The following is a 15885-nucleotide window of genomic DNA, read 5'->3' on the forward strand; positions in this document are numbered from 1 at the left end:
AATATGATTTTAAGGCTGCCTGTGCACGGGCGGGTTTGAATTGCGTTCCCCGCGGCGATAATCCGGCCACGGGGAACGCAGTGAAAGCTCTCCATAGCGTTGCTATAAAGAGCGCTTCCCCTTGTCCACGAGCGGAGAATCATAGCGATTCTCCGCTTGCGGGCGGCAATTCGCAGCATGCTGCAAATTTACCGCGATTCTCCACGGTCAGCCAATCTGTCCGATAGGCTGACAGTGGAGATCCGTCTGCCGCCTCCTGCTCCCGAGCTGCAGTATCCCGCGGCGGATCTCCACCGCCGGATACCGCAACGCCCGTGGACAGGCAGCCTTATTCCCTTTTGCGCACGTTAAATACTTTGTCACAGCAAAGGAGTGCATTAAAATTCTTGAGTTTCTTACTTTGTCACATACGGATGAGGGACCGTAAAAGTTCAAACTCACCAACACATAGTATATTGAAGCAGAATCCCTGGGATGTGGACTTGTTCACCAGCTGGTCGGGAAGACTGTCAAACCCCACGTGTCCAGAAAGGGCCAGATTTCGGAGGTCATCATTGGGCGACTGAAAAGCAAAACATATATACTTAGAACATACAGAGCTATTAACGCAAGTACTCAGAACATACGGAGCTATTAACGCAAGTACTCAGGACATACGGAGCTATTAACGCAAGTACTCAGGACATACGGAGCTATTAACGCAAGTACTCCGGACATACGGAGCTATTAACGCAAGTACTCCGGACATACGGAGCTATTAACGCAAGTACTCAGGACATACGGAGCTATTAACGCAAGTACTCAGGACATACGGAGCTATTAACGCAAGTACTCAGGACATACGGAGCTATTAACGCAAGTACTCAGGACATACGGAGCTATTAACGCAAGTACTCAGGACATACGGAGCTATTAACGCAAGTACTCAGGACATACGGAGCTATTAACGCAAGTACTCAGGACATACGGAGCTATTAACGCAAGTACTCAGGACATACGGAGCTATTAACGCAAGTACTCAGGACATACGGAGCTATTAACGCAAGTACTCAGGACATACGGAGCTATTAACGCAAGTACTCAGGACATACGGAGCTATTAACGCAAGTACTCAGGACATACGGAGCTATTAACGCAAGTACTCCGGACATACGGAGCTATTAACGCAAGTACTCAGGACATACGGAGCTATTAACGCAAGTACTCCGGACATACGGAGCTATTAACGCAAGTACTCAGGACATACGGAGCTATTAACGCAAGTACTCAGGACATACGGAGCTATTAACGCAAGTACTCAGGACATACGGAGCTATTAACGCAAGTACTCAGGACATACGGAGCTATTAACGCAAGTACTCAACATTTTGCTCAGCGGAGCAGCACCAAAGAACTCGTTAGGTTGAGCCCGATGACCCTGGAGGTCCTTTTCAACTCTGCCATTCTATGAACTCCCATGTATGGTCTACCCCCAGGTCAGCGTTTCCCAACTCCAGTCCTCAAGGCCCCCCGACAGGTCATGTTTTCTGGATTTTCTGAGGTTTTATAACTATTGTCGGCGCCTCAGACATTGCCGCAGGTTTTATTACTGTAGGATATCCTGAAAACAGGACCTGTTGGGGTCCATGAAGACTGGAGTTGAGAAGCACTGGTCTAGGGGGACATTCACATACTTTCCGCCGTACTTCAGTTATTGTGATCCTCATTCATTCCATTTGCATTCACAGGTCATCAATCTACAGGATATAAAGGAGCTGTGGATATATTTGTATAGGTTCGTAGGGATCTGACGTCTTCCAAGGAGCCGTGAAGACCACGCGGTCACCGATGGCATGTAATGAGAACAAGACTATCCGAGAATACCACAAAAGACATTCCTTTATCCCAATAAAACACAAAAACGTACAGAAGAACCTCAGCAACAATCAGAAACATGGTGGTAATAAAGTAGATCTGAACCCCATGTAGGAAAGGCCTGAAGACCTCACACAAGAGGTTCACAGTAGGCGTAGGACCACAAGGTCAAGCCAGAGGAGATTTCCATTTTGACCAACATATTCTGTACAGCGAAGGTGTAATGGCCTATTGTATAAATCTCATTTTTACGTTAAAACATGTTTTTCAAAAAGTTTTGGCGCTTTTTTTTCTTCTTCAATTTTTGATGATGATCTACAGCCGGGATGTCAACCTCATTTTCACCAAGGGCCACATCAACATTATGGGAGCCTCAATCATAAAAAAAATACTTTATTGCCCTGTTCTTGCACCCTCTCTGGAGGACAACATAAGGCAGTACCTGTCACACTGATATGTCTGCTGTGTGGATCTGTGCAGTAGTTTGGGAGAAACTTGCCTTTTTAGGAGTAGCAGCACATGCATAAAGGACTACTTAAAGTAGTCCTGGATATTCCTGAGCCGCAGGATAGCTACACCCACCCTGCCCTCCAGCCAATGACTGACTGCTGTTTGGCTCTCTCAGGATGCACAGTAATAAGCAATCAATCATTGGCTGGAGGGCGGGGTGGGTGTGGCTAGGCTGCAGCTCATGAATATGCAGGACTAAGTTTCTCCCAAACTACTGCACAGATACTTATAGCAGACATATCACCATAAACTGAACCACAAAAACACGATGGCAGATTCCCTTTAAAGTCCTTTGTGTGCTTCCACATAAAATCTGAGGCTTGCAGAGGTCCAAGTATTCGAGGTCCTTACCACACTGATCCGCAATACGGGCGGCCACTCACACGGGTGTAAATACGCAGTGTACAATCATTTTTTTTTACATGCGTAATAATATGCAGTGAATAAAGCCTATTGACTTCTATGGGTTTATTAAGAAAACTAAGCGCGTCCTATTTTGGCGTGTATTATGCGCCATTAGTCCGTATTTAACTTAATTGCCCATTGAAATAAATGGGAGCATACTTGCGGACTTTTCCGCACGCACAAATACACATAGCGTTCAAAAAATACATTAAAATGCACACGTATGCACGCAAAAAAAAAACAAAAACGCGCCGCCAACCGTGCGAAAACGCATCCCAAATGCGAATGTAAAGGCGCTCACGCCCGTGTGCATCCGGCTTTAGTCTGACTTTCTCCAGCAGTCTGTACTTTGCGAACAGCTTGGGGTAATAATTCCCTCGCCTCGCCCGTGCCGCGTGGATCCAACAATGGAGGCACTTTATGACAACTTTCTGCTATAAATATATCATCTTGTGCGAGATTTCTGCTATTGTACGAGGAATGTTGGTCACTCGGATAAATCAGACTAATTAAAACGGCGCACACACGCACTAAAGCTATTACCGCAAAAATTATTCCTGGCAAGCCCGATAAACTAAGATTTCCTGGCACGGAGCTGAGCAGATGGATCCAAATGAACGAGCGCCAAGTCAGAGGACTGCTGATTCAACTTGTGCTCCCGACTTAAAAAGACGGCGCAGTCATTAGAAAGTCTTTCTAGCAACTCTTTAGTGGGGGATCCAGGAACGAGGCTCCTCGTCAGCGAGGAGATGAAAAGAAATCAATGCCATTTTTAACAAACCTGCTGTAATTCGCGCAAACTATTTGACCTTCTTAAGATTGCCGTCTCTGGATCCCTGCGGCACATTGCTATAAACTACAAGCCCGACATATGCAATAAAGTCCACTGTGTTCATAGAATTTACGGACGTGGGAATGCAGGTCGGCCGCCCTTCTGTAGGGCTCATTCACATAGGCATGAGATGTGTATTTACAAACCAAAAACCGACTATTCCTTCCTATTTCAATCAATCTGCATTTTTTTTTAACACACGTAAGACGTCCTGCATATTTATGCAAGCCCATTCATTTCAATGGGCTATTTCGGTGCGTAATACGTACCAAGTTATGACATGCTGATTTTTCACATGCAAATCCACCATTGACAATATGAAGCATATCTGCCCCATGTGGAGCTATTCTCCAATAGTAAATCAATACACACACGTTACCATGTCCCTACAGAAAAAAATTAAGTTATCTAACTTTTTGCATTGAGTTTTCCTTCTCATGCACTTAGAAAGCATCATACTTGTTCTCCTACATTCAAGTGTCTAGCTTGAGGGCATCCCCAGCACTGATCAGCTTTTCTCTCTCTTATAAATGTGCACAAGCTCAGCTCCCCCCTCCCTTCTCCTCTTTCAGAAGCTGTGTAGCATAACCATGACCATTCAATACTACACAGCTATCTCTTCATCCTATCTTTGAGAATCTGCTGGTTCCATTCCACATCAATGCTGATAAGAGCAGAAAATTTATCTGGAGAGAATTATAACCCTCTTTAATAGTAGTTTTCTCTGCTCTGTCCTTGTGATCTCCTCCGCCACTCCCCGGTACTGTTATACAGCCCTCTGTAATAGCTCCGTGGAAGGCCAGTGAATATACGTTCCAAACAGGGCAGAAGGCTAGGGGAGGAGCTGTCAGTTTACAGTTCCTTGGAAAACGATACAAGCATAGAAAATCAAACAAATCAGAAATTTTTAATGAAAAGCAATTACAAAAAATCTTCATTTCCAAAAACACATTGATTTAAAAAAAAAAAAAATGTGCCACGGTGTACATAGCTGTAAGTCTGTATTTACTAAATGCAGACAAAGAGTAAAATCAAATAAGTGATATTCTAGTGCTTTAGGCCATCTGCACACGGGCGGAAATCCCGCGGCGGCATTTCCCGCGGGATTTCCGCCGCTCAAAGCCTGCATAGGAGTGCATTACAATACGTACTCCTATGCAGACGGCCGCGGGAAATGTCGCGCGGCAAACAAACCGCGGCATGTCCTATATGTCCTATTTTTGTGCGGGGCTCGCACAGATACGTCCCTCACCCGGCCGCCGGCTCCGGTCTGCGCATGCGCCGGCTGCCCGGCAGCTGGCACATGAAAGAGCTGGGGCCGCCGGGCGCGGGTGAGTACACGCTTGTCTCTGCAGGCGCTGGGGTCGGGTCCCGCGGCGAGAATTCTCGCGGCCGGATCCGACCCGCTCGTCTGCAGGCGGCCTTATTCTGGAGTTAGATCTACAATCCCGCCCCCCAACAACAATAAATATCATGGAAAAGACATCCCCATGATTAATTATACTTTTCCCAGGAAGCCATCGCCACTGGGTTTATACTATATTTTCTGGTGATCATGCACGCCACGCTTCACACCCTTCCCCCATGGCAATAAAGGAAATGTTCAAGTCCATCATAGTTTCTGTTCCTATTTTCCTTCCATAAACACAGATAAAGGAAACACTCGACCATCAATCAAGTCAAAGCCGACATATAAGCCAAAATATATCTTATTGCATCAGAGAATGTGTTAAATATTGACTGGTTCATGTGATTAGGAGCGCAGCGCACGTCTCATCATATAACCCGGGAGGGATAGCAACGATAGCAACTGACAGCTCCTCCCCTAGCCTTCTGCCCTGTTTGGAACGTATATTCACTGGCCTTCCACAGAGCTATTACAGAGGGCTGTATAACAGTGCCGGGGAGTGGCGGAGGAGATCACAAGGACAGAGCAGAGAAAACTACTATTACAGAGGGTTATAATTCTCTCCAGATAAATTTTCTGCTCTTATCAGCATTGATGTGGAATGGAACCAGCAGATTCTCAAAGATAGGATGAAGAGATAGCTGTGTAGTATTGAATGGTCATGGTTATGCTACACAGCTTCTGAAAGAGGAGAAGGGAGGGGGGAGCTGAGCTTGTGCACATTTATAAGAGAGAGAAAAGCTGATCAGTGCTGGGGATGCCCTCAAGCTAGACACTTGAATGTAGGAGAACAAGTATGATGCTTTCTAAGTGCATGAGAAGGAAAACTCAATGCAAAAAAATTAGATAACTTTATTTTTTTCTGTAGGGACATGGTAAGATGTGTGTATTGATTTACTATTGGAGAATAGCTCCACATGGGGCGGATATGCTTCATATCTACCAAGGAGAAAAACATACAGTGCTGTGAAAAAGCATTTGCCCCTTCCTGATTTTGTCTGTATTTGCATGTTCAGCCCTAATTGGCCCTATTTGAAATATAGTACCCCCCCCCCCTCTAAATCAGCCGGTCAACCAAATTCAATTGACAATTGGGTTCAATTTAACTCTTTTGTGGTACAGATCTGTCAATCCAACCTGTCCCTCAATGTGGAGCCAAGTAGAAGGTCTAAAAGAACAGCACATGATGCCACATTCTATAGAGATGGCAACAAAGTGTAATAATGTTACCTACGGGGCACACGGCCTGTGAGCAAGAGCAGCAGCCTACCTGAAGGACGGGCAAAGAACCTCCACGGGCCGAGCAAACAAGGTAAAAGAGGGGCATACGGCGCGCGGAGGACAGGACCCAATGACGAGGACTAACCTTTACTTAGAATTGCATTTCAACGCCACACCGGCGCCTTCTTCTGGATACTCAGGTGTATTGCAAACTCATGCACAAAATTTAACAACAGCGGGCTTAGTGATGTAATCAGGTCACAAACCATCACATGGCCGAGATAAAGAGAAAAAAAAGTCACCGGAGAGACAATAAACCATTAATGAAAAAATAAAAACTAGCACTAAAATGAAAAATTTTAAAACAAGAAAAATCTGCCTATAAAGAAGTTAAAAGGGGTTTTCCAGGCAGCAGGGTCCGTTGTCAGAGCCGGGGTACATCGGGGTCAGAGTGGAGGCCTGCTCTGACCCCTGTGAAGTGGGCGCTGCTTGAAATTGCAAGCTTAGGTTTAAATGAAAGGAAGCTACGCCTGCAATTACAAGTGCCGGCCATTACACAAAAGTCGGAGCAGCGGCTTACACTGTACGAGTTCTTCTGTGGGCCAAACTGTATTTTAAATGGCACAGTTTGATGTACCATGTAAAGGCCTCCTGCACACGGGCGGGTCGGACCCCACATGTGGCATTCCCGTTGCGGAGTTCGACCCTGGTGCCCGGTCGGTGACCCCAGCTTGTCGGGCGCTTCTGCACATGCGCAGTAGCCGCCGACTCTGGGGGGGTGACGCGCATCCCGGGATAATTCCACAGTGCTCACTGCACAAGTGTGGCGGGATGGACGGCTTCCATTGACTTCAATGGAAGCCGGCCATGCGCAACATGCACAAAATTGCAGCATGCTGCGATTTATTCTCCACGAATGGAAAAAAAATAAAATCGCAGTTGATGAAATGGCGTTTGCCATACTATGGGCTGTATTTGCTGCGGAGTCCAGAGACGGACGCCCACCACTTACTCCGCAATGCAAATTCGCCCATGTGCAGGAGGAATGCACTGAAAAACTTTTCAAGTGAGGGGAAATGAAGGAAGTTTCGTTTTCACAGCACTCAGTGCAGTAAATGACATAGATCTCTTTCCCCCTAAATAAGACAGGGTCTTATATCAATTTTTGCTCCAAAAAGATTTTACTTTTTTACATGCATATTATTATTTTCTTCATTCTCTTGATCCTAATAGGGTACTTGAACTTAATATTACTTGTTCGCCTGTACTATATACTACAATACTTCAGTAGTGCAGTAATAGATTACTTTTCAATGTTACCTATTAAGCCCTGGCACATACAGGGCTTAATAGGCATCTATAAATAGTGGCCCTGAGAGCCTTCATCAGTGCCATGCTAACCCATGATTGTGTCGTAGGTCCTATGGGCCGCTGGATGGGGGGGGGGGGGGGTCCGCCACGGAAGGCTGCTTAGACACACTGTCATCACAGCTATCATGCGCATTTTACATCGGCGTGGGACACAAGCGCACCATGATTTAAAAGTCTGAGCAGCCTAATTAGTCCCCGCAAATGCTAAAAGGAGCCTTATCAGCCTTAAACCACTGACGTTAGCTTTCTGGTTCCTTATCTAGACCGCAGCCATCCGCCATCATTCTTCATTTTGAAAAAAAATTCGTAAAGCACACTTCACCCTACAGCGTTCCAGCGCGCCAAAGTGTATGGTTAACGGAAGGCAGTGTAAATACGTAACTGCTCAGCTCTTGGGGTTTGGAGGGAGTACATTGTTTTTGCTGACCAGCACATTACATTCGTTATCCCTGCTTCTGCATACTTTAAAGAAAATGTCTGGTATGTCAAGAAGGGAGCAGAAACCACAAGCGCACAGCAGATGTGCAGATGCATTAGAAAAGTGTGTGCGAGATCAAACCAAGCAGACTAGAATACATACTCCGGACAGACCGGCACATTGGGATAGCTGCATCATGTCATGTAAGAACTTACGGCGCGTGAGAGTGATAAGCAGGAGAAATAAGGTAATCTGTGCAGATATTCTAGCCAGGTCAGAGGGAGGATACTTCTCTGTACAGATGATATGCCAGTAGTATTACTACAGGTTACATTCAAAAAAGGGAATTAGCAATGAGAACACTACGAGCTGCAGCTTCCAACACTAGGCAGTCTCCTGGCACCAAAACGAGCGACATAACTTGTATGCCGATACATCATACAGTAGTGTAATTCCTTAAAGGGGTTGTCCCGCGCCGAAACGGGTTTTTTTTTTATTCAATAGGCCCCCCGTTCGGCGCGAGACAAACCCAATGCATGTGTTAAAAAAAAAACAAAACGTTTAGTACTTACCCGAATCCCCGAGCTGCGGCGACTTCTTCCTTACCTTACTAAGATGGCCGCCGGGATCTTCACCCACGATGCACCGCGGGTCTTCTCCCATGGTGCACCATGGGCTCTGTGCGGTCCATTGCCGATTCCAGCCTCCTGATTGGCTGGAATCGGCACACGTGACAGGGCGGAGCTACGAGGACCAGCTCTCCGACACGAGCGGCCCCATTCACCAGGGAGAAGACCGGACTGCGCAAGCGCGTCTAATCGGGCGATTAGACGCTGAAATTAGACGGAGCCATGGAGGCGGGAACGCCAGCAACGGAACAGGTAAGTGAATAACTTCTGTATGGCTCATAATTAATGCACGATGTACATTACAAAGTGCATTAATATGGCCATACAGAAGTGTATACCCCACTTGCTTTCGCGGGACAACCCCTTTAAGTTATATGGTGTTATGTGCCAAAATAGCTGCAGCCAAAATCAGTTCTGCTTTTTTCAGAAGATTGGGGGGGGGGGGGGGGGGAGCTAGGGGTTGGACAGGGCTTCCATGGAGGACACGCCCCGATCACACCCCTAGCTCCCGATTGGCTCAAGAGCTGAAGGTCCTGGAAGCTGGTACCGTGGATTTCGACCTGAAGCGCCGTAGCATTTGAGTGAGGCACGCTCCCGTCCACCCCAGTTAGCGCAGCTAATCATCTGTTCCCAGACCTCGGCACTGTGCCCTCCCTGCTGTCTATCACTGACAGTCCCCCGCCGCTGTTGCCTCCCTGCTGGGGTACAGCAGTCTGCGGAGACGCAGGTCAGCGACTGTCCCGAGCCGTAGTGCTCTCCACGCAGTGGTCCCATACTCTGCCGCCGCCAGCAGTCACTGTCTGTCCCCTCTGCACTGTGGACTCTCTGCTGCTGCTGGCGATGTTAAACTGACATGTGGGTGAGGGGGGTGCACTTGTCCACCACCGCCGGGAAACGCGCTTCACGCCGGTGTGGCCTCTCTGCTGCCTACCCCGCTCTGCGCGCAAACACAGAGGGGGGGTGCCGACTTCTGGGGCAGCAGCGGCAGAAAAGCCCCTTGCACCAGCGGTGAATGCGCACCTGCATCCGAGGCCACTGTCTGCATGAAACATTTCTTCTGCTGTAGCCTCAATGTTAGTGGTCTGCCAGGACCTGCAGCCGAGCCAGCTGTGCACCCAATCACGTACAGGGGGCGTCACCCCCTGTCAATCTTGACTCCACCAGTACTTCCTGGTGGCATCAAGATACAATAATACCGATTGGGGGCTCCCCGAACCCTGTTCTGCAGTAGAAATTGCCCAGCTGGTGGTGGCCACTAAAACAGGAGATGCCGGGAGCAGGATCTGCCATGGTTTTCTGTACATTGCATTGTATGACAGATGTAGAGCGTGGAGTGGGTTCTGTTCTTGGGATAAAAGACAAAAGTCATACAACTGGCTTATTTCAAAAGCCCTTGCCATGTCCGCAGGTTGGCATGGCCAGCTGTATAGCTTTAAAGCCACGGCCCTCCCTGCTGACTCTATTGCAGTTTTTCTTTTGCTCCTACCCCCCATTAGAGTCAGCTCCTAGGGCTTTGACCCTATTAAGCGGACAGTCCTCACTACTCACTGTCAATCTGATATCATTCATTGATAGTGAATGGTAGAGACGGCCCGCTTGACAGTTTTGAAGCACCGACAGACTAATCTATGGAGAGCCCATATGGGGATATGTAGGAACAAAAGAGAAAGCTAAGAAAGAGATATGGAGATGCAAAGTTGGGCAGCAGACTCCGCTGACCTAAGGACATAACAGGTCCTCTGTAGGGGGCACGTTCAACGGGATGGAAATGTTGCAGAATGCCCGCAGCAGAAGATTCCACTCCCGCGTCACCTGACCAGCAGCTCAGAACTCGCCAGAGGCTGCCGGGGGCGTTGACAGCTACAGATGACTGTTTGGAGGCGGAAATGCTGCAGAAGTTTCTCCTGCCCTGAACTGATGAAGGGGTTTCGCCCCAATACTTTTTGTTGACTTTTTAGCACTATTTACTAACACTACAGAAACATAATCCAACGGAATTATGAATCATTTTTTATTTTAGATCACCATATAATTCAGCCTTATTAGTCTTCATGAGTTGGAAATATGAGCTTTCAGATACATTTTGGCACCGATGCTTTTATTCTGACATTTATTGTGGCAATTAAGTTCTTTCCTGCCCACAAAAATCCAGTATGTGGCCACCATGTAAAGCCTTCCTCTTTCACCAAAGTAGATGGCATACGAGTCTTCTCCATCCGGCCTGCTGTGTGGTTAGCCACAAGATAAGCACTTACAGGCAAAAGTATGACTCACCGCTACCAATTCCACACCCTGGGATAATGGCGGTCTGTGGCATATACCCCGAGGACAGATCAGGGGGATATTTTTGTAAGCGTGAGTCCACTTAGATGATTTACATCACTTTTCCCATCTCTGCACTCTTATTAATGCAATATTTTTGCTTTGATAAAGAATGAAAGCAGAAATCCGGATCAGCTTTACAAATAACCGTACCAAACCGCGCCAAAGTAGAATCGTCATTCAGTATAGTGCCATACGGCTCCCTAAATAACACCACCGAGGACCGAACATCAACTCTACATGATCTAATACGATGCTATGTACTAAGGGGGTTGTCAAAAAGACTGCTCTCCACATATAAAAATAAAACAACCCTATACCCTCCTCTCCTGACTCCACTGCCAAATCCTCGGGTTTCCACTATGCCACGGAGTTGACCTCCAGCAGCAACCCATGTATGGGACATGACAGGCTGCTGCAGCGTTAGAGCGCGGAGGATGGCTGCTGCGGCGCTAAGAGCGCGGAGGATGGCTGCTGCAGCGCTAAGAGCGCGGAGGATGGCTGCTGCAGCGCTAAGAGCGCGGAGGATGGCTGCTGCAGCGCTAAGAGCGCGGAGGATGGCTGCTGCAGCGCTAAGAGCGCGGAGGATGGCTGCTGCAGCGCTAAGAGCGCGGAGGATGGCTGCTGCAGCGCTAAGAGCGCGGAGGATGGCTGCTGCAGCGCTAAGAGCGCGGAGGATGGCTGCTGCAGCGCTAAGAGCGCGGAGGATGGCTGCTGCAGCGCTAAGAGCGCGGAGGATGGCTGCTGCAGCGTTAAGAGCGCGGAGGATGGCTGCTGCAGCGTTAAGAGCGCGGAGGATGGCTGCTGCAGCGTTAAGAGCGCGGAGGATGGCTGCTGCAGCGTTAAGAGCGCGGAGGATGGCTGCTGCAGCGTTAAGAGCGCGGAGGATGGCTGCTGCAGCTTGTAACGTCCCGTAAACAGCCTGGCATTGAGAATGGAGCCATGGTGCTTAAGCTGCGGTGGTCACAAGTCCTATGTGCCAAGCCTTCTGCGGTGCCCCCTTTTGCAGCCGCACAGGTAGCATGCTCGCTCATCTCTAGTATTTTTCCATTTCAAAGCAGAAAACGCCTTTTAAACTTTTCCCTGCCCTATAGTAATATCCACGGTCCAGTCCAATCCAGTCGGGTCCAGTGGGCGGTCCAACAGCTGTGGTGGGCGGGCTTATGCTAAAAATTACAACCAGAAGAGACGGTCCAAGCCCTGCCCACCCGACCGGACACTAGCGTGTGGCACGGGAACATGCAAAAGAAGTTTCCTGCAGGTATGCTTTGAAAAGGAAAAAATATATATTTTTGGAAAAAGCTGTAGTTTGCCCTTGTAGTAGGGTTGAAAGCGTTGACAGGTTCCCTTTAACCCCTTGAGTGGCGGGTTTCCTACCACCCTGTCGTGCCCACCAGGGCAGGTTTTTTAAAATGGTCTAATTGAATTTCAACTAATTTTGCAGTTGTGTCTCAAGAGCCATAACTTTTCCATTTTTCCATTGACATGGCCGTATAAGGGCTTGTTTTTTGCGGGACAAGTTGTGATTTTTTAAACGGGGGGGGGGGGGGGGGGGGAGGAAAAAAAGGAATGGGGAAAAAAGAAAAAAAGGGGCCATGTCATAAAGGGGTTAAATAATGTATTAACTTCCTTCTCTGGGTCATTACGACGCACACGGATACCACATGTGTGATTTGTATTTTTGATTTTTTACAAAGTAAAGGGAGACAAGTGTTTTTATAATTTTTTTTACTTTTTTTTTTGTAATTTTTTTTTTTTTGTCCCTTTAGGGGACTTCCACAGGGACCCATCAGGACCCCTGATCACATTCCGGGGGTCCGATGGTGACAGCCCTTTACATGCTGCAGTGACAGCCCTTTACATGCTGCAGTCACATAGACTGCAGCATGTAAAGGATTAACAGCAGAGATCGGAGGTTCTCTCTGATCTCTGCTGTAAGAGCTGGTACCTAGCTGTCCTCTGACAGCCAAGCACCAGCTCTCCCTGCCACAGAGACCATCGGCTTGCTTCTGACAAGCCGATGGTCTCTATGGCAACCTGTAAACAAAGCAGGAGATTGCCGGCAGATCAGCAATATCTTCTGCTGGTTTTTCAAAGCCCTTGCTTTGTTCTCTGTGGGTCTGTGCAGGCAGAGCACACTGTCACAGCTTGTGGTATTGTGCTCTGCAGCTCCCATAGTGATACATAGCCCGGAAATCTTCCGGGCTATGTTGCTATGAGCAGTGGAGCTCGTCCCGGAAAATTTCCGGGCGTGCCACTCAAGGGGTTAAAGTGATGTGCTTACTATATATTAGTATTGGTCACAAACTAGAGAATTAGAAGTTTCCTGCCCAGTCTTGGTAGATCGTATTCTTAGAACCTTTCTGTATCGAAAGCAGTTGGGGGAATTAGAAGAGAGACAGTTGCCCACTAAAAGCGGTGTGCGGAGATGACAAGGAACATCTGTGCATTCTTCTGCGTCTCGTAAACTTCCTCCAGAGCAACGAGGATGTGAAAGGCAAAGAATAATTCTGAATTGCGTAGTCAAACTGAAAACATATGTTAGGTCCAAGAGCCGGGCCAAGCCTCTGCTAACTCTTCTCCGAATATCAGAGCCGCTTGTCCTGCACAAATGGTTATTCTTCGGATAGTTACTCTACATTCCATGCCATGCCAAGACTGCACCCATTCACCAACATGCCCAATCTACACGGACACAAAGACTCCAGTAATAGGATTCTCCTACTGCAGAGTAATGTGTAAAGCACGTGCCGAGCGTCTATTCATACCAGCAAGCAACTGTTCAGTGCTCCACATGGAAAGTAGGACAGAAACTTGTAAGCATGGGGTGCTTATGAGGAACTTGAGGCATCGTCCACATCTGCGTTGGAGATTCTCTTCAGTCTTCATTGCAGATTTCCATAAAAATCCAGGGGGAAAGTGTGTTGCAAGAACTGCCGTTTCATCCTGGAAACTGCCGGACGGCATAACAGAAGCTGAATGGACCCCTTTAAAAAAAATGGGATTTGTTTGGTTGCGCCTTAAGGACTCCTGCACACAAGCCGACTTGCATTGCGAAATCCGGAGCGGGATTCCGCCTCCGGATTCTGCAGCAAATCCAGCGCATAGCATGCTATGAGATTACACATTTTCCTGCAGGCTACTCACGGCCGGCTTCTATTGAAATCAATGGAAGCTGTACATCTCACGACCATTATGCAATCATCATTGCAGAATGGTCGCGGGAGCCACGTTATCGCCATAGCGTCAGCGCGGCGACCTCTGTACTGCGCATGTGTGCCAGCCGGCACATTCACAGCAAAGGAGAAGACCGGCGAAGAAGTAAGCTGGGGTCACCGGCCGGGCACTGGGTCGAACTCGGAGGTGGATATCCCACATGCGGGGTCCGATCTGCCCGTGTGCAGGCAGCCTAATGGATCTATTTTGGGCAGGGCTTTCGTTTTCCTACTTCTATAATGGAACATGAAAAAGTAATCCATAACGAAGAGGTAAACGAGACCTAATAAGAAACGCACCATATAGTAGGGTATACAAGTTCAATGGTTTGTAAGCGCTTACAAGTCCAAGATCGGATTACCTCTTTAACTCTACAGTGGCATAAGCTGAAAAGGGTGTGTATGCAAGGCATTCCAGAAATATTGATGAACATTCCTCCTTTGCAAAATACATTTGCAAAGGAGGAATGCTCCACAATTTCTGCTCAATGTTGTGCAACTCTTATTCACATCTACAGGAAACATTTGGTGGAGGGGATTGCTGCTAAAGTAGATCTACAGGCTATTAACTCCAAGGTTTCTTTATTTCTCCCGGCACCGTGGAGGTTTTCTCAATGTGCTCAATAAAACACATGAAGGGTACAACTGTGTGTCTTATTAGTTGACTGCTCAAGAATGGTTAGGCTACTATTACATGATAGCGCTTACATTTTCCACACAATTGCCTGGTGGAAGCTGCAAACACAGGGGCAACCTGGAAATTAGTACCATTAAACAAGTGTTATTACGTGAGCTCCATAGTATAGGAAAGGCTTCCTCAACTCCAGTCTTCAAGTACCCCGTCCCCCTCCAAATAAGTCATGTTTTCAGGGTTTCTTTAGTATTGCACAGGTGATGTAATGTAATGTCACTGCCTCAGAAATTCACTTTATACCAATCAAGAAGCCCCGGTGAGAACACAGTATGGGGACACAGATTGGTTTGGGATCGGCAAAGGGCTCCGACAGGGCAGCATCTTCTCACCCTTCTTGTTTAACCTATATGCAGAAGTGATCAGGCGAAAAATGGACCTAGATGAATTGGAAACCGGGATGAGAATAGGTGGAAGAAACATCAACAATCTCCGTTACGCAGATGACACAACTCTGCTTGCAGAAACAGAAGCCGGTCTGAAGCCGCTGATATGGAAGATTAAAACTGAAAGTGAAAAAATGGGCCTCTACGGGCATTTAAAGAAGAGTAAAATTATGACAATGGCAAAAAATGGACAAATTCACATCAAAACCGGCAACAAGACTATAGAATGCGTGCGAGACTTCATCTTCCTTGGCTCAAATATTGACCAGGCTGGAGAATCTATGCCTGCTACTGATAAGGACTCATTACCAGCACTTTGCAGATCCTAGTAAATGATGGTAATGAGTCTGACTTTTAGATAAATTGCCCAAAAAATAGGGGGAAAAAAATCAGGTTGGTAACCCTGAAATATACTGATTGAGAGAGGTCATAATATAAAAACTATTTTCATGTCAACCCTCCCTTGGGACAGGGAGATGTACAGTAGAATCACAGATCTTCTCTGCTGCTCCTAGTGTCCCCCTCCCTCTCTGCTCTGCACACACTGAAATGACAGCTGTAAATTCAGTATTCCCAACCCCACTTCAAACAGGTGTAGCTCTGGTTCTGTAAGGGCCACCGAT

The 15885-nt window shown here is 47.4% G+C and overlaps 1 protein-coding gene across 3 annotated transcripts in view; it reads right to left on the reverse strand.

The window, feature by feature from the left end:
• SEPTIN11 (septin 11) overlaps positions 1-15885 on the reverse strand; it is a 109838-nt gene that overhangs the window by 59651 nt on the left and 34302 nt on the right. For all 3 annotated transcript variants that reach the window (XR_010785858.1, XM_066574340.1, XM_066574339.1), the window contains exon 2: positions 442-562. Coding sequence is in view for 2 of the 3 variants with exons in the window: in XM_066574340.1 (XP_066430437.1) it covers positions 442-562 (121 nt within the window). In the remaining variant the exon portion in view is untranslated. The remainder of the gene's footprint in view (positions 1-441; positions 563-15885) is intronic.

Source organism: Eleutherodactylus coqui, chromosome 7 (assembly GCF_035609145.1).
Source record: "Eleutherodactylus coqui strain aEleCoq1 chromosome 7, aEleCoq1.hap1, whole genome shotgun sequence".
Lineage (NCBI taxonomy): Eukaryota > Metazoa > Chordata > Amphibia > Anura > Eleutherodactylidae > Eleutherodactylus > Eleutherodactylus coqui.